The 17782-nt window shown below is 59.4% G+C and overlaps 1 protein-coding gene and 1 non-coding gene across 3 annotated transcripts; one reads left to right on the top strand and one right to left on the bottom strand.

The window, feature by feature from the left end:
* The first annotated feature begins 1044 nt into the window (after nucleotides 1–1044).
* On the top strand, nucleotides 1045–1151 carry LOC125105744 (U6 spliceosomal RNA). Its single transcript, XR_007129011.1, has one exon. It is a non-coding gene; the product is annotated as a U6 spliceosomal RNA (small nuclear RNA).
* Nucleotides 1152–5892: 4741 nt separating this feature from the next.
* Nucleotides 5893–16837, bottom strand: SKOR1 (SKI family transcriptional corepressor 1). 2 transcript variants are annotated; one of them, XM_047737650.1, is made up of 9 exons: nucleotides 16798–16837; nucleotides 12304–14506; nucleotides 11134–11221; nucleotides 10108–10215; nucleotides 9495–9566; nucleotides 8090–8164; nucleotides 7751–7825; nucleotides 7173–7238; nucleotides 5893–6621 (listed from the first exon to the last, which is right to left on the bottom strand). In XM_047737650.1, the coding sequence occupies exons 2-9, from the start codon at nucleotides 14494–14496 to the stop codon at nucleotides 6527–6529; spliced, it is 2772 nt and encodes a 923-aa protein (XP_047593606.1). In that variant the 5' UTR covers nucleotides 14497–14506; nucleotides 16798–16837; the 3' UTR covers nucleotides 5893–6526. The 2 variants fall into 2 exon arrangements, with proteins under 2 accessions (XP_047593606.1, XP_047593605.1); XM_047737649.1 differs by lacking the exon at nucleotides 16798–16837 and adding an exon at nucleotides 14741–14832 and having other exon boundaries at nucleotides 12304–14521.
* Between the last annotated feature and the right edge of the window lie 945 nt (nucleotides 16838–17782).

Genomic DNA, 17782 nt, shown 5'->3' with positions numbered 1-17782 from the left:
GGGCCTAGTATTTGGAGAAGGCAGGCAGGAAGGGAAGTCTGAGCTGATAAGGCCTTGTGGGCATCGTCGAGGTCAGAAAAAGGGGAGGGGCATCCCTGGTTCCAAATCTTTCCTCGCTCGAGTTCTACTGGGAGGATGAAATGAAACCAGACTTACCTCCAGAGCTCAACTTTCACAACGGGCAGGGGCAATTTTGGCCTTGATTACCCAACTAGAGCTTGTTTTCTAACCTGCATCTTGAGGGGAAAGCCACGGGTCGGGTTAAGGGCCTAAGGGACCTAAGCGCGGTGACCCTTCCCAGACTGCCACACCCCGAATCACGCTATGGTGCCACACTATGGGGTACCCCAAACCGTACCCCTTGCCCTTTACTCCAAGCACCTGGCACGGTTCCCGAGCACCCCAGAGGAAGTAGCGGCGCCGCATGGCCCACCCCGCCGCAGCCCTCGGCCAACCCTGCCCAGCCCCTTCCGGTTCACTCTCCGTGGTTCCAGCTTTTGCCGGGGTCACGGGCCCTAGACCCGGGACTGCCCCACCCGCCGACCGCAGCCACTTCGGGGTGCGGGACCGGCATGCTGCGGGGCCCTCAGGCGCACATGGCCCCTTCTCCCCACCCCACAGCCAATGGCCCTGCCTCCGCCCCCGTGTCGTCGGGAGCCACTGCGCCACGGCATTCGAGGAGGAGCCCCGCGCGCGACCCCTGGGGGCCCAGCCCGCCTGGCAAGGAACGAGACCTGGGGCCGCGCGCACCACGTGACCGACCGTGTTCTCGACGCCCTCTGGGGGGCGCACAGAGGTCGGGCGGGCCGAGGGCCAATTTCCCATGGTCCCTTCATTTGCATACACAACGTTGGAAGATTAGGGAAAAAATTAATTTAATTTAGCTATAATCACAAAGATACAATTACTGTGTATACGAGATAATAAAAGGTCATAATGCTGTAATTATTTGGGGATTTTTGAAAAGGGCGCAGTATAGTCGTCATAACTGTAAAAGCATGGGTCTTTTGAGCTTTATATACTGTCTGGGAGAAGCTTTTGTTCGTGCTCGCTTCGGCAGCACATATACTAAAATTGGAACGATACAGAGAAGATTAGCATGGCCCCTGCGCAAGGATGACACGCAAATTCGTGAAGCGTTCCATATTTTGTACCTCATCCCTCAGTGCAAACGCTTCCCACATACAGCTTTTATCTCCTTTCACACAAAGGAAACTGTAGTCCCAGGAGGTAGAATAAGAGGAGGTGGGGCGCAGTCAGATTTTCTCCTTGCCCTGCGTTTTACGTCCGACCCCCAGGCTTCGATCTTCCCCCATGTTGCCCCTGCTTTCCCCTGCACTATCCGGAGTCCTAAGGCACCTACCACTTAAGGAAGCGGATTTGCCAAAGTTGACCCGCTTCAGGTCCAAATATAACAGGCCCCTAGTGCTATGATAGACCCAAGGGGACTGTAACAGGACACGCAACAAGACTTCTCTGAATATCTCTGAATCTTAAAATGATGCCTCTGAATCTTAAAAACATAGTGATGCCCACTCCTTATTAAGCATCTACCATGTGCCAGGGGCTTCCAGTATCTCAGTACTCCTGACAGCCCTGCCTTGTGCGTACTACTGTCAGCATTTTACAGGAGACCCCGAGAGGCAAAGCACCCTGGCAGTGATCATGTCACGAGAAAGTGGCTGCCGCGAGGCCCGGCAAGACCTTTGGAGGCACAGGCCCTGAAAAGATCGGGACCCTACCCCGACGTAATGACTGCAAAAAAGCACAGTCCTACTTGGTAAGATGGGAAGAGGGGAAAAGTCCAGTAAAGTTCAGATTTCTTGCGCGGACTTTATCGATGTGTTTTCTTTCCAGGAGGAAAAAAAAAATGGTGAGCAAGCTTTGCAGGTGCCTGAGCACACTCGTAGTGGGCCCGGCGGTCTCTGCAGCCGCTCGGAGAGTAGCAGGGCTCTATCCAGGGCCGCAGAGCACCCAGGCTCTGGGCTCCCCAAAGCTCGGGCAGGCAGCAGAGGCGGAGCCCCTGAGCCGCCCCAGGGCAGCGGCGAGTCCTCTCCAGGCGGGTGCTCGGAGCTGCCCAGCGGCGTTCCATCAGGGATCCATCTCTGTTCTCTTCAGTGGAGGTGAAATGATCCTTTCCAGGTAACAGCCGAGAATGTGGGTCTGTGGGACCTCTCGTTGCGCCTTCTCCTCGGCTCACGGCCTCCAGTGCATGGAGTTGGAGGACAAGCTTTGGTTTTCCTTTCTTCCCCCAAAGATGCCTGGTTCTTAGGAGGAACTTGGGTAACTGGGTGCGTGGTTTTCAAAGTCTCCTTCTGAGATGCCAAACAAGGAAAAGACCAATGTTGTCGTGACTCTCTCTCCTTCTAAAGAAACTTGTTATTCCACTTGGTATGACCCGTTGTCTTGGAGCAGATACGAGGACATACAGGCAATTCTTAGTCCTGGAAAAGCCAGAGACCTGGCTGACTTTCCTGGCTCTGCACAGTTCTGTGAAGTAGGTACTTTCTCCAGCTTCCAGTTGCAGATGGGGAAGCTGAGGCACAGAGAGATTCAACAACTTGCCCAATGTCACACAACTAGTAAATGGCAGAGAAGGGATTGAGACCCAGGAAATCTGGCTAGAGAGCTTGTGCTCCTAACCAAACACTACACCAGCTTGGATGGTAGGTAGAGAGTGAGAGATACAGCTGTTCAGAATTAATGGAAAGAAAGGGCACATGGGTCCAGTTCTGCTCTTGCTGGTTTTCTGAATTCAAGGACAGGAGTCGTATTTTTGCAAAGGATCGAGGCTAGGATTTAGATCGGGGTAGAATGGGAATGGGTGCCTGGTGAACTTGGAAAATGTGAAGGAGTGGAGGAGCACCGTCTTTGGGACACTCTGGAAGAGGAAGAAAGTTTTCCTAGGCTGACAATCTCTTAGCAGACACCTGCCCTCCAAAATAATCCTTTTGATGAAGGATCCTCTGAGCAATAAGTTTATGCTTTATTAATATGATGCAAATGAGTTTAATTGCCTTGCAATAGCTGATATTCAGAAGCACTTAGGGACTCCTTCCTTCGGACATTTCCAGCACCCGGACTAACCACAAAGTTGGAACCCCTTCATTGAGACATCTGTTGAGCTACTGGGATGCCCTAGGCCCTGTCCTGGAGATTCCAAGGAAGGGCAAGCCGTGGCCCCTGTTGCCAGGGTACTTACAGTCCTATGGGAAACAGACATACAAAACCAAGGAGAACTCAGAGAACTGAATACCCCCTGAGTTTTTCATAAACCAAGTGCCATAGGAATGCAGAGGTGAGTCCCAGGAACCCAGAGGTCTTCCAGCTGCTTTTGTTTTGTTTTGTTGTTTGTTTGTTTTGCCTACAGTTTGCCAGATTTGCAGGATAGATGGAGTTGGGATTTCCTCCCAGGGGGGTAAAACATCAAGCCATGTTTGCCTGGTTCTTTACCCCCACACCCTGGACTCCAGAGCTGGACCTCCTGTGGGCACCTCCCAGGAGTGTGACACCAAAAATTTGGACGCAACACCCAGGAGGACGTTCTGTGCTCTCCAGCTCTCCAGCTATTCCCCAAACCCCACGTTTTCTCCCTAAGACAAGGCTCCCTAATCTGGAGCCTTCGGACTCTGGGCTGTGATACCTAAATTGTGTCGCAAGGTGGCAACGTTGTGGCGAGAAATAGACTTTTTAAAAATCCTGGGGTTTTTTTCCAAAGCATATTTTCCCTATTAATGTTTCATTTAACTTAATTAGAATCTGGTAAACTAATTAAAGTAGCTACGAGCCCTGCAATCAGCAATAATTCGTATAATTATTGATAATTACATCCATACCAATCGTTTGGTTATTAACATTTGGGGGAGAACAAACCACTTCTGAAGGGACGAGGAACCCAGGAGGGTTTTGCAACAAAGCTTTCTGGGTCGGATCCGCCTACACCTCCAATCTGCAGGGATTCTGGCCCAGATGGGGCGCCCTTTCGGGCTCGCCCCAGCCGCCTACGGCTTTTTCCCCCTCCACTTCGGGGTAATTCGGAAAGGGAAGGTGAAGAGAAATATTAGCTGGGCTCTTCTGTGTGGGCCGCGGCCCTGGAACTTCCTGCCTGGGCAGTGCCTGTCATTCCCGTTTCACCGAGAAGGAAGTGCGGCTTCCAAAGGCTTGATCACGGCAAGGGGGTCAAGGCTCGCGCTCTCCTCAACACCTGCACTGTTGGGCGGTCCGACCGCCGCCGGGCCCCCGCACGCAGTGAGGACGCAAGTCACTTCCTCTCGCGCCCTCAGTTTCACCGTCGGTACAGTGGCCAATGATCTGGTTGATTCCACCCACAGAAACGTTCCCGCTCCCTGGAAGGTTCCTGCTGGGACATCGCGCCTCCCGAGGACTTCTTCCCTGGGCGACACCTGACAGTTTAGCCGGAGCCCTCCCGGCCGACTGGGGTAGGGTTGTGAGCCCCAGCGCCGGGGGCTCCGGAAACCGCCTCCTGCCTCCGCCGCGCGCGCGCGGGGTCCTGGCCTGCGCCCCTTCCTTGCGGCCCTCTGCGCCCCGCGTGCTCGCCGCCCCGCCCCGCCACCAAGCTTCCCGGCCCGCGCAGCCCAGACCGCCAGGCCCGAGGGAGGGGCGGAGAAGCGCGCGGAGATCCCCGGAATGTTGGAGGCCGGGGTGGTCGGGGCGCGGGTCCGGGCCTTGACTCACTGCCCGGCGCCCAGCTCCCCTCCCAGACCAAGGGGGTAGGAGGCCCGACTATTAGTTTATGTGAGCCCAAACCGAGGCCTAGAGTAATAAAGGGAGCGACACAGCATCCTTGAGAGTCAGCCAAGGGGGTGAAACTGGAAGCCAGGGGTCAATGATCCCCAGTACCGGGCGCTTTCCCACTCCAAGCACACTCTTCCCCCCACCTCCCCTGCCCAAAAAAGTGCGCTGCAGTTTCCATCCTTTATCTGTAGCCTAACCAGCAGGTGCGCTGTGGAAACTGAGGCCGACAGGAGGCCCGTAGCAAGGTGAGGTCTCATGAACCGCGGCCAGGTAGCAAACCCCCCCCCCCCCGTCTCTCTCTCTCTCTCTCTCTCTCTCTCTCACACACACACACACACACACACACACACACACACCCCCTCATTTCCCAGGGGAGACGACCTGACTCCAGCGCAGGCGGAACTCACCTGGCTCCGTGGGCTCCTCCATGTCCGCACACCCTCTCGGACTGAAACGGACAGAACATTTAAACCTGCCAGGCCTCGCTCCTTTGGGGTAGAGGAGGGGCAGGCGGGAGGACAGGTGTGCAAGAGCACGGAGTCACGCCCTTCCCTTCCGGGCGTGCCCAGCCGAGGTCCACCCTACGTACCTCGCCCCCCGCCCCACCCCAGCGCTTACGGGCCCGGCGGGCGAGGCGCGTGCATCCCGGCAATATTGATTGAACCTGGGCTTACCAGTAGCGTCCCGTCTGCAAGGGCGCGCGGGGGTGACTTCCCCTGAGGGACAGGCGTGGAAAAGGGCAAGAGTAAATCCTCCGCCCCAGTGAGAGCTGCAGGGAAGAGTCGGAGACCATGGCACCCAGGAGGCTGTGGTAGTCCTCTTACCTGGAGCCGAGAGGCTCAAGTGAGTGTCCCAAACGCGGGGAGAGGGTGGCCTGGAAGGAAACTGGATATGTCTGAAGGACTGGGAGAGAGTCGGGGCGCTAGCTGCCGCCCACCCGAGCCCGGCGATTCTCAGCCCCGGAGTGTCAGAACTCGCGCTTGAGGTCTTGGAGCTGCACCTGTTGCGCGGCCCTCAGCCCGCCGCCGCCCACCTCCCTCACCCCCACCTCCACAGCCCCAAGAAGTGACAGATTTCTTTCTTTCTTTCTTTTTTTTATTAAAAACAAAACAAAAGTCACGGATACAGGGTGGTCTCCCCAAATAGGCTCAAGGTGGTCTCCATCTCGTGAGTCGTCGCCCTTTTTAAAGTGCTGTTACATCAAGAGGTTAACGAGAAAAAAAAAAAATTAGACAAAACCCAAAGGGGAATGCAAAATGGGACCGGAAGTAGGTCCAGGAGAAGGAAGCAAAATAATTTACAGCATAAATAAAACAGAACCCAATACTGAACCCAGAGAGACTCACAGTTCATTTATACCCATTGCACATAGCCACTTTGTCATTAGGAACAAGTTTCAGAAGGGACGGGACAGGGGAGCGCGGGGCCAGCGCCGGCGAAGTTGCTACACTGTGTATACAACTGGGGGGTCCGAGGCTGTGTGGGGCGGAGGAGATCCCCCCTTTCCACTTTCTTACCCCCTTTGGTCCAGTTAACCCCATGAGGTCCGATGCCCTGGAGTTAAACCATGGGGCGAGGTGGTATGTACACTTGGAAACGCAGAAGGGGCCCTGGGCCAAGGCGCCCCGGAGGATGGCGGGCGGGCGGGAGGCTGTATGTACATCGGTCGTGTCGGAATGGCTTGTTCCTCGCTCTCGGCCGCCGCGGCCGCGGGTAGTTACAAGAAGAGAGCAGCATGGCTTGAGGGCGCGTGGGCGCGGCGGGGCCGGCCCTAGGGCAACAGCGGGGGCTTGAAGGAGCAGTTGCCAGTGCAATGGCGGGGCGTCAGCATCTTGCAGGAGAAGTGGTGCAGGGCGTCGTGGGCTTCTGGAAAGACAATCGGGCGGGCCAAGTTGGGCACCTTGCTTGCCCAGCCTTGCCTGCGCGGCCTACCGGCTCCGTCCACTCGGCCCCCTTCCCTGCCCGCCCTGGTCTCACTCACCCCCTTGGGGCTCGAGGGCTCTCAAGTGAGCGGGTCACAAAAACGTAGGAGTGCAGGAGAGAGAACCTGGCGATTTAGAACCAGTGCGCTGGTGTATTGCCCCATTATACAGAAGAAGAAACTGAGGCACACAAAGAGGGAAGTTAATCCGCCCAGGGCCAGATTTGGGTCCCACAGCAGATTTCCCAATGCCCAGGGCTCAAGGGGTTCTTTCTCTCTATTCTACCGTTCTAGAATTATTTCCCCATTTAAAACATTCGGACTTCCCTCCTCTCAGCTTCTGATTTAGGCAGACCTGGCCTTCCCCTCTCACTAGCCCCTTCATTTACTCATTCATTAGCTCATTCATCGTCCATTCATCTGCCCATCATTCATTCATTCGGTGGCACAGCCAGAGCCCGGCAACAGTCCTATCTTTGTTCCCCGGCATCCGCACCTTTTAATTTCTGCTGGATGGCATAGCGCGCCTTCCGCTCTTGGTCGAGTTCGTTACACAGAGTGTCTGGAAGACATGGGGAGGGGCCGGTGAGGAAATGAGACCACCCTCCAGCCGGCTGGGGTCACAGCCCTGGGCTCACCCTCTCCCCAGCGCTCAGCCCCTCCAAGAAACACATCCGGGAGACCGAGGGAGGGAGCATCAATGCTCCAACCTGCAGCCGGGCGGAGGAAGGAAAAGGCCTGGGATGGCGCTTAAAGGCAGACGGATCTAGCCAAAATTAAAGCAAACTTAGGCATTACTTCCCAGGTAATTTTACGCCTCGATTTTTAATTTAGAAACCATGGAAATTGCCGCGATAAGAAGTTCAATCACTCCATGTAATGATGCCTGCAAGCCGTTTGCTGGGCTCGCTTGCCATTCTGAGGCTAATCAGAGTATACAAAGGATATTAAATAAAAAAAATAATTGTTAAATTACCTTCAATTTAAATCCAAATGACTGAGCCAACATTGCGGCTCCTGCCAGACGAGAGGCAGTTACGGCCCGTGCACGCGCTCACCTGACTCCCGTCTTACCTCTGACAATTTGCAGCTGTTGCACCATTTCTTCTCGATAAGCCAATTCCCTCTTCATTTGATCCTGAAAATTATCTGTGCAAATTGATTAAGTGAGAGCTGTGACGCACAGCCCCCTCCTCCGGCCCCATTTCCCCACTCCCCCTTCCCGCCCCCACCCCTTCGGTCTCGGGCCTAGCGGGAAACCCCGGAAAAGCAGGGTTCTGCGGCTGGTGCCTGGCGCGCAGCCGCGGCTGCCCTGACCTGGGGTCGGAGAGCGCAGGAAGAGGGCTCTCGAGCTGAGGTGGGGTGAGGGTGGGGTGGGTTGGGGTAGGGTGGGTCAGGAGCGGGGACGGGTACCTTTGAGACTCTGAAATTCTCGCTCCAATTTCTTGCGGAGCTCCATTTGCTCCAGGAGCAGTTTTTGCAGTTCGTCTGCGAGGGGGCGAGAATAGGAGGTAAAGGAGCGTGCGCGGGGCTCAGGCATTTCCCCCACCCCCACTACCACCACCAAGGTCCTGCAGGTCCCGCCCTGGCCCAGAGTTCTGAAGTGGTGGGGTCAGGAGGTAAAGGCCCTCTACACTGTTTTCCAATTTGCTTCCAAAGGATTTGGGCGAGGAAAAAGGGCTAGGAGACAGGTTGCCCAGGGGAATTAAATTCAGAATGGTGGAAGCCATGTTGGGTTTCTAGGCGCTAACCAGCCAGGCTTTTGCTTTAAGTCGTTCCCAACTCCCTAACCTTAAAGGTTGGCCCAGGACTTGGTTTACCCCTCCAAATGACACACCAAATTGTTCCCTTCAACACTAGGAGCTGGGTGAATCTCGTGAAAGACCTGAACCCCTGCCCCAGAAAAGCACCTGTACTCACAACAGCTTGTTCACAATTTCAGGGGGACCCAGGCCCCCAAATCCATACTAAGAGCTCTCATATAAAGCAGCAATGATGCTGAAGGTGATTGTGTGTCCTGTATAATCTGTGATTAGAAGAGTGGAAGACCACCAATGCTTCTCCCCCCTCCCACACCACTTTCCAAGCCCATCCCATGGCTGGTTGAGGGCAGCGTGGTGGATAGCAGGTGGATGTGGAGAGCCTCGTTTGTGCCCTCAGAGCCAGCTACAAAGGGATGGCGGGGCTCTGCCCTGACCATGGAGCTATGGGGGATCTGGGTCTTCCCCATGGGGAGGCTCTCTGAGAAATCCCACCCTGAGCAGGTGCTGAGGAAACATAGAAATGGGAGGTAGAAGAGCAAAGTGGGGTCAGAGGTTCCTGTCCTCTGCAGATGGAGCAGCTACCCCAGGATCCCATTCTGCAAGCAGGCTCTGTCCTCACCCCATTTAGGGCATCTTGGGGGTGGTGGTGATTATGCATTAATTCCAGGAAAAAAAATAACCTCTCAGATGTTCCTTAAATAAATCTCCTTGCAATCTTGCTTTTCAGAAAAAGTCCTGTTTTCCAGTGAGGTTGGGAGACCCCGATTGCTCTATCGCGCACGGAGGATCATTACTCATTGCACTCTTTCACTGCTCTCTTCAGACAGGCCAGCCTTGGGAATCCAAACTTCTAATGAACTTCTGGGGGTTTGGTTCACTCTCCCCACCCTCACGTCCCCCAAACCTCTGTGCCAGCATCATGTACCCAGAGGAATGTCCTTTCCATTCAGTGAAATCTGATTCCCCCAGAGCCCTGTGTTCCCACACACTCCCCTACAAGAAGGGGTCATCTCCCCCAAGCAGGGTGGACCCCCATTTCACAGATTTAACCTCACCTCTGGCCAGGTTCTCGATATCTTTCTCCACTAGCTGAGTTCCTGTGACATCCAGGGTGAGCCCATCTTCACCTGGGATACAAGGGCAGGTAAGAGGGGTTCTATCCTGGGAGAGGCCTTGGGAGGGGAAGAGTGAGCTGCCGGGAACTGTGCTAAGTCACCCAGCTGCTCCAGATCGTCTGTCTTTACAAGAGACAGTTACAGGCATCGAGTACCGCCTACCTTCCAAGCTATCATTTTAGGGGTATAGCCCTCATTTTAGAGAGTGATCCACTGAAGAAGGACAGTGGACTCAGGGAAATTAGGCGGTCTTAGGGCAGGAAGTGCCCTCTGACCTGCTTCATGTCGGTGATGGTGTCTCTCGTTTCCTTTCAGTACAGCCCCTTCCCTTACCCGAAGAGCCCCAAGCCCACTAAGGAGGACAGCAACTCAGGAAACCGGGCCTGCACCTCGAGCGGGCTGTTTAAATATGTGTCTACCAGCCTGAGGAGGGGACCAGCAGCTGCTTACGCTTTATGGAAAGCCCTCCACGCAAGCCGAAGCCAGTTGGAACCTGGACGACCTGGGCTCCAGCTTCCGGGTGGGGTTGGTGCGCGAGGGTCCTAGGGCTCACCTCGGTCTGTATTTGCGGGACTTGGTTGGGAGATACTCCTTTGGTCTGGATAGGATTTCCTCGTTTCCAAATCGTCGGCGGTCGAGTGATTGTCTTCCTTATCTGGTTCTTAAAGGCAATAAACCGAGTTTCAAGGAGAAGCAAAGAAACCGTGACCCCGATACGGCCAGAGCTGCCACGGTCGGGGCGCCCGAGCCCTAATTAAAAGCGTTGTGGCCGCCGCTGGTTCCCGGCTGTGCGCCTGGGCTTGCACCCTCAGGCTTTGGGCCGGGCACCCCCTCCCCCGCGCGCGGTCTGCTCATCTCGCGCTCCACGCCCCCTCCCCAGCCCCTCAGAAAAGAACTAGACGAGCAGCGGAGCCCACCAGGGACGAGCGACCTACATCGCGCGCAGATACTGGGGCACCGCGAGCGCGCGTGGCCGCCGGGTCTGCCTGCGCCGCTCCCGCGGAGAACGCGGCCCAGGCTGCGACCCGCGCGGGGTGGCAGCGGGGGAGACATCCTTTCGGGCTTGGATTGCCTGGATTTCCGAGGCCCTCCGCCCCTCCTCTTCGAGGCACTGGGGCCCGGCACACGGGCAGGCTCCCCCCGGGTTGGGTCGCAGCTACCGCGGCGATTTAGGGGTGTCCAAGCGCGCAGCCGAGCGCCCGCACCCTCCGCCCTAATCCGGCCTGCCCACGGAGACCTCGAGGCCAAACACTTGCCGAATAAATGAGAGGACTTGAAAGAGGTGCCAGGAGCGATTTTTAAAAAGGATTTAAGTCAGAGTGTGAGGTGCACGTGAGCGTGTGTAGCGCGGTGGACAGGGCGGTTTGTGAAGTGACCAAACGATGGAAGTTCCTGGGAGTTCTCTCTTAGCTTCCTTTTCCTTTATTTTTCTCTCCCGCTCCCTCTTTCTCTCGCTTTCTCTGCCTCTTTTTTCTCCTCTCGTCGTTCCTCGCAGCCCCCTCCCTCCGCCCCGGCCCTCCGCCCACGGTCCCCACGTCACATTGGCCAGCGACCTCGGCAGGGGGGCTGGGGGCGTTACCGTGGGCCTCGGGGGTGCAGAGGTAGGAGGCCGCGGGCCCCAGCGCCGCCGCGCTCTTCACATGCTCGTCCCGCTCTGGCGCGTACACCTGCGGCGGCCGAAAATGACAGGCGGTTAGGGGGGCGCTTGAAGCGGCTCAGGGCCATTCAGCCCTGCGCCGCGGCCGAGAGCGAGCGCTGAGAGGGGAGGCGGAGGTCGGCTAGCCCGCGGGACCCGAGCGCCCCGGACGCTAGGAGGCACGCGGCGCAGCCTAGCGCCCTCGGAGGCCACATTGCATCACCGTTGTAGCGCCAACGATAATTATTAGCGCCCTCGATAAATTAGCACAAAGACAAAGCGGCTCTCAAGCCAAGGACCATCCACAGCGAGCCCCCCACCCCCAACTCCTTTTCGGCATCTTCCGCCAGCCCTCTCCCAGTCCCCGCATAAATGACGCCTTTCGCATCCAGCTAATGATTCGTGTTTTAATGGACCTAATGGAAATGTACAGGTGTGCGCACCCACTTTCAAACGGCCAACGATTTCAGCTTAGTTGCACAGTCCCCACCCGAACCCGTGGCCCAGCCAACCTGGGAGCCCCTCTGCCGCCCTGCAAGCTGTCTTGAAAGCTGCCTACCAGTGAACCCTGCGGTTCCCAAGGCTGGAGTTCAACAGGACTCAGTAAACTACTTATAGGGGTGGAGGAAGATTCTGGGACTGGTACTGCTGGGGCCCGGACTGAGGGAGACCCCGTCCTCTCCTCATCAGCTTGTCTTCCCTGGGACTCTGATCCCCATCTGGGTGCGTGTGCCATTGGTGCTTTTCTCAGGCTTTGGGTCCCTTTATCTGCCCGGCGTTCTTTCCCCAGAGCGCTTTTCTTTCTGTCTGTGTTACTGACAGTCTCTGCCTGTCTCCACCACCCCTCCCTCAACCAACAAAAATGTAAAGCACCCCTTTCTCAGGCCTGCACACCCCCCTCCCCGATTTTCCGAAACCCTAACTGGGAGGTCCCAGCAAGTTCCACAGCGCTACCAAAGCTGGGCCTACCCAGAGTAGCTGGGGCCTGCCGCGCTCGAACTCCTGCTCCAAACACGATTCCTGTCCCTAACTTGGCCAGTACCTGCCCCACATCCCCGAGGTGCCGAGGGGTAAGCGGGGAGGCGCCACCAGCGAGGCGGGCGCGGGGCTCACCTTGGCCGGCGCTGGGCCCCCCAGCGGCCCGCAAGGCTCTCGCAGCTCATAGCCGCTGCTCGGCGGGCTCCTCTCCGGTCTCCGCACCACGTCGTCGGCCGCCAGGTCCCCAAATGTTGACCGGCTGGCGGCGGGCAGCCCGGGGCGGCGCCGGGAACGAGGGCTGCCGCCATCTGGGGAGTCTGTGGGACCGTCGGCGCCCGAGGAGGTGGTAGACGGGGGCCCTGCGGGCTGGTCGGCGTCCGGGCCGCCTCCCGTGCTGGGCGCACTGGGTATGCCCGACTCGGTCTCATCTGGAGCGCCCTCATCGTCGGGGAAGCGGTTGGACTCCACGTCCACCTCGGGCTCATCAGCAGTGTCCACGTCGGGCGAGGCAGAGTGGTAGCTGGAGCTGCCCTCGCTCAGAAAGTCTGGGCTCACGTAACCGCCGCCGGACCCCGCTCCCGGCCCTGGCCCAGGAGCAGGCCCCGCGCCGTACGCGTCGCGGGCGCTACCGTAGAGCTTGGCGATGCTCTCGGCGTCCTTGACCACAGGTCGGAAAGCCGACACATAGGAGCCTTTGCGTGCGGGCGGAGGTGGTGGGGCAAGTGGGGCCAGAGGCGGCGGCAGCGCCTCGTCCGCGCCGTCCTCGTCCAGCGGCCCGCGGGACAGAGCGCTCGGACAGCGCTCCTCTGCGCCCAGGCTGCCCTCCTTGGCGGCCTCGGCACCGTCCAGGGACTCGGGGCCGCCGCTGCCGGCTGCTGCCGCTGCCGCCGCCGCCGCAGCAGCTACAGCGGCCGCCACGGCCTTGGCTTGACTCTGCGCAGCTGGATAGGGCGGCACCGGCAGGCTGCCTGCCGCCGGCCAGAACATGGGAAACGTCGGATATACGGTAGCTGCAGCGGCCGCTGCAGCCACGGCCGCTGCGTCCTTGGCCGCCCCAGAGGGCTGGTGACCCCAGAACATGGCTCCGCCACCCGGGCCAGGGCCTGCCCCCGGGGGCAAGTGGCCGGATCCTGGCCCTCCCGCGCCTCCGCCAGTGCCCGCACCCGCGCCGCTCCCGGTGCCTGGGCCTCCCTTGGGCTCGCCCGAGCCTAGCACCGGGTCGTCCTTTTTGGGGCAGAGGCCGAAGGCCGTGGGGAAGCCGTAGGGGTGAGGGAAAAGCGGCGGGGGCAGTTTCTGCAAGAGGCCAAAGCCCTTGCTGGGCACTGGGATCACTGGGTAGCTGCGTACGCCGGCGCCGCCACCAGGCCCTCCAGGGCCCGCCGGGCCGCCGGCTCCTGCGGCTAGACCAAGTCCCCGCTGCGGATGGGGAGGAGGCGGCCCAGGAGGCCCAGTGGCCTCGTCTTCGCCACAGCGCAGGGTTTTGTGGGGCGGTGGGCCTGGGGCCATCTCTGCGCCACACCCCGGGCCGCCCCCGCCGCCAGCACCACCCTTCCCCTGCCCACCCGACCCGCCATTAGCGCCGCCACCGCCGCCTCCTTGCAGCGAGAAAGTCCGCTTGCGCGTGCCGCCATTGAACATGGCCTTGACGTCCTCCCAAGCGTGGCTCAGTTCATCTGTGGCCGACTTGTCACTGAGTTTGAGATGACGGCGCCACGAGTTGAAGTTGGCGGCGTCGGGCTGTGTGTACTTGGCGTCCGGTGTGCGGTGCGAGTGGAAGATGAACTTGTTAGGCGAGAAGTACATGCTGCAGTAGCCGCACTTGATGCACTTGGCACGCGAGCTGTTGTAACGCGCGGGGATGAAGCTGCCACGGGAGCCCCACGCGCACTCGTGCACCACATCGAAGGCGAAGTTCTCCGGCAGCTTGGGCGGCTTATGCTCGCCCAGGAACGACTTGCATAGGCGTTCGGCCTCGCGCTTGGTGATCATACCACAACGGCGAGACGAGATCGGCATGGCCCCAGCCCGACGCAGAATCTCCAGCTGTACTGGCGTGCACTGCACGCACGTGATGCCCAGGGCCACGCGGCGGTTGTGGATCTCATTGTAGCTGTAGTTCTTGAGGAGAGTGTTGGAGATCTGCGCCAGGCAAAGGCGCTCCTGGCCGTCGATGACCAGAGACACGATAGGCACCCCGTACAGCGACGTCTCGCCCACCTGGTTGGGTTTGAGAGCGCTGGAGCCCGAGTAGGGTTGCAGCTCCTGCTTAGAGTTGGGTGAGGAGTTGCCCTCGCGCCCCGGCCCCAGCTGAGTGGTGAGAGCCTCCATGCCGCCGCTCCTGCGAAACAGAGAAAGTAAAGAGCAGATGAGCCATTTTCAGCGCCACCGTGGCTCCGGCCCGCCCAGCGGGGCGCGCCGAGTTGGGCGCTTGGGGAACTTGGCTAACCGGAGTCCAAGCTCATTCGCCCCCTGGACGGGAGCCTTTTTGTTATTCAGACGCGTGCTGGCGCCACAACAAAAGCCCCTGGGGTCTGGGGGAGAAGAAGGGGTAATTGAGACCTCAGGAAGCCCGGCAGCTAGGAACCCAATTTTGTTTTCGGATTGTGGAGGAAGTGGGGCCCAGAGACGGAGAGTGACTTGCCCAAGGCCACACAGCAAAGCCATTTCCGAACCCAGGCTTCCCAACGTCCAGGTCCGTGTGCCTTTGGCTACCCTCGCAGCCTGCCCTACACGCCGGGGTCCTGAAGCCCGGACTTCGGGGACGGCTGCCCCTCTGCTCAGTCGCGCATGCACGCGGGCGGGCGGGGGAGGCGCTGGGAGGGATACAGACGGGGGGAGGGGCGGTCACTGCCCATCTCCAGACAGCAGGGGGCGGGGGGGGGCGCAAAGAGAAGGAGGAGGGTCTCGAGGCCTTGGAAGGGTGTGTGTGTAGGGGGAGAGGCTGAAAGGACCGCTGTTCGCGGTGCTGAATCCGGCTCTCCAAAGCTCGCTGTGCGCGCCCAGCCCCAGGGCGGCCCCCACCGCACCCAGCTCCGTGTGGAGCCGGTTCCCGAGGATAGCAACACTGGTTCCACAAACCCGAGCTTCTCCTCTCACGCCCAGAGCCTCACGTTCGTTGAGAAGAAAGGTACCGGCTGGAAATACAAACCGTTTTTTCCCCAGCCATCAGTCGACCAGGGTCACGCAGTTCCTAACCACATTTTCTGCATTTTTAGCTGCGACCAAAGCTGGTTTCCATCCGGGTCAGCGTGTGGGGACAGAGGGGTTCTCGATGAAGTTTCTCAGGAGCCACTTCTCCTTTGCTTCCAGCAGCCCACTCCCTAAGTTTTCCTCCTCCTTCAGATATGCCTTTCCTGCTCTGGCCACAGGCAGTCTCTCCCGGTTCCGGGCTTCCTCTTTTGGGGGCGTCTCCTGAGTATACTTCAAGCCCCGCTCTCCCAATTCATATGAGTTGAGAAGAATCCTGGCGGGTGTTCAGAGCCACAAGGCTCCAGGTCAAAAGTTGCTGCCGGTCCTGCGCTTTGATCTCTGGCCCAAGCAGGGAGGTAGCCTCTCCCGCGGACCCTGGCAGCAGAAGGACCCAGGGACTGATGCTTGGGGCCCTCTAGGTCGCCTGGCCCAGCCACGTGTCCTCAGACACCAAAGGCTCTCATCCAGCTCTCGGCTGCAGGCACTCTTGCGGCCCAGGCAGCTCAACCCTGAGGGCCCCTCTCTTAAACTCATCAGAAAAGGCAAATCCATTTTCAGAGGGGCAGCTCCAGTGAGACTGGGGATCCAAGTTCAAAAGCCTTCATGGAAAAGACTGGGCTCTTCTGTCTGTCTCTTTCCCTCCCTCTGTTTGTCTAGGTGCCCCTCATCTGTCGATCTTATCTGTCCCTGAGCTGCCTGTCTCTCCCAGGTCGCTCCTCTTTCTCCCATCTGTCTTCATACCTTCTTCAAGTATCAAGCTATTTATCTGTTATCTGTCTGTTTCATCTTTATCTCCGGGGATCGAATTGAAACAAGTTGACCCTCCTTTCATGTCAAAGTCCCCTGTAACATCTCAGGAGGCAAAAACACTGTCCTAACTCCCCAGCTGAGGCCAGCCCCCAGCCCCCTGAAGAGCTCTCAGGCGGTATTGGGAAGGTGACGGGGGTGGGGGGTGCTCCGAGGCTCTGGGAAATGATGATGTCTTCTCGGTTTCCCGAAATCGGCAAGTGTGTCCTGCCCGCATGCAGTGAAGGGTGCGCCTCAGAGCAGAGCGCGTCCTCCCCAAGCTGAGGGTCTGGGGGCCCCGCGGGTTTTTCCGGAGCGGAGGGGGCTCTGGGCCCCAGAATCAGGAGAAGGGGGGCCCTAGAAAAGGAACCGAATTTCGGGGGCCAGAGCGGAAAGCCCGGGCAATGAGCTGTACGCAGCGGTCAGGAGCAGCCGCCAGGGCTGCTTTGAGGAGCCCTCTCCGGCTCCTGGGGCTTGAGGGGTGAGCTTGGAGAGGGCGACGAGGCGGGAGGCGGAGAGCACTGGGAGTGAGGCGATGGAGTCCTTAGGTATAATAATAAAAACAACAGCCGCAAGAACCCAAATCGGAACTAAACGAAAAGAGCTGTACCGGCAGGGCGCGGGGGCGGCGGGCGACCCGACGCGGGTACTCACCGTGCGGCGGCGGCTGGAGCCGGGCGAGCGGTGAGAGGAGGTGCGCGGCGGGCGGAGCGGCGGGCGGGAGTCCGGGATCCGCCGGGCTCTCCGGGTGACGGCGCGGCCCCTCCCCGCGCGCGCGCACAGCCGCGCTCCCGGGCTCCTCGCGCTCACACCCGCGGCCCCGCTGGCCCCTCCCGCGCGGCGCGGGCTCTCAGCGGGCGCTGGACGCCAGGGCCCCTTGAGCGAAGACGTGTGCCCTGCGCCGCTGCCCCCGAGGCCCCGGACGGGCCCGGAGCGGAGGCCGAAGCCTGGAGCGCATGGCGCGGCGACGGGCACGGCGCGGTCACAGCCCGAGTGGCGAGGCCGGCGCCGGGCGGGAGCGCCTGACAGCTGCGAGCCGGGGCGCCACACCCACCGCCCGCGCAGTCACTCGCGCCCTCCCGGGGTCTTCTAGCCCGCGGGCCACGCGCCGCGCCCGCCGCCTCCTGCAGCTCCCGGGCCTGCGCACCCCAGGTAAGCGGCCGCACACCTGCGCCCTGCGCCCGGCACCTGCGGCCCACGCTCGCCAAAGGGGACAGGAGGGAGGAAGGGCTTGGGGCCCCAAAGTTTGCCTCCCAGGACAAAGTAGGGGAGGGCCCAGCCCTCTGTCTGGGCCAAGGCCGGATGACCGGGCTGAGGAAGGCTCTGGAGGAAGGGGCGCGAGGGAGAGCATCGCACTTTTGGGCCAAAGCAGTGGATCCCGAGAGTGGCCCCCGGGAGCCACTTGGGTAACCAGAGGCCTGCTGGGCAGAAAGAAGGGTGTGTGCGGGGGCGGAGGGGGGCGGGATAGCTGGGAAGGGGCAAAATCAACTTCTCCACCGCTTCTGATTTGGTTGGAAGGCGTCAGGACACACCAGCCTGGGGAGGGGCGACTCCTTCACTAAGTAGTAGAATTGGATTTGGGCCACCCACCTCCCCGCCCCCGCCTTGGTTGCTTCCCCCATCAACTGCGACCTGCCCC

The sequence above is a fragment of the Lutra lutra genome, chromosome 7, assembly GCF_902655055.1.
Source record: "Lutra lutra chromosome 7, mLutLut1.2, whole genome shotgun sequence".
NCBI classification, from domain to species: domain Eukaryota; kingdom Metazoa; phylum Chordata; class Mammalia; order Carnivora; family Mustelidae; genus Lutra; species Lutra lutra.
Note: the sequence above shows the minus strand (reverse complement) of the source record. Positions and strands in the feature narration are given on the sequence as shown.

What these genes read in the sequence shown, in the direction of transcription:
- SKOR1 (XM_047737649.1), bottom strand. Translation starts at nt 14,832, where the DNA reads ATGGCTTTGCTGTGTGGCCTTGGGCAAGTCACTCTCCGTCTCTGGGCC. An exon ending in TCCCGCAAATACAGACCGAG is followed by an intron (nt 9,567 to 10,107) that starts GTGAGCCCTAGG and finishes CTTGTATCCCAG; the next exon opens with GTGAAGATGGGCTCACCCTG. An exon ending in TATCGAGAACCTGGCCAGAG is followed by an intron (nt 8,165 to 9,494) that starts GTGAGGTTAAAT and finishes GCCCCCTCGCAG; the next exon opens with ACGAACTGCAAAAACTGCTC.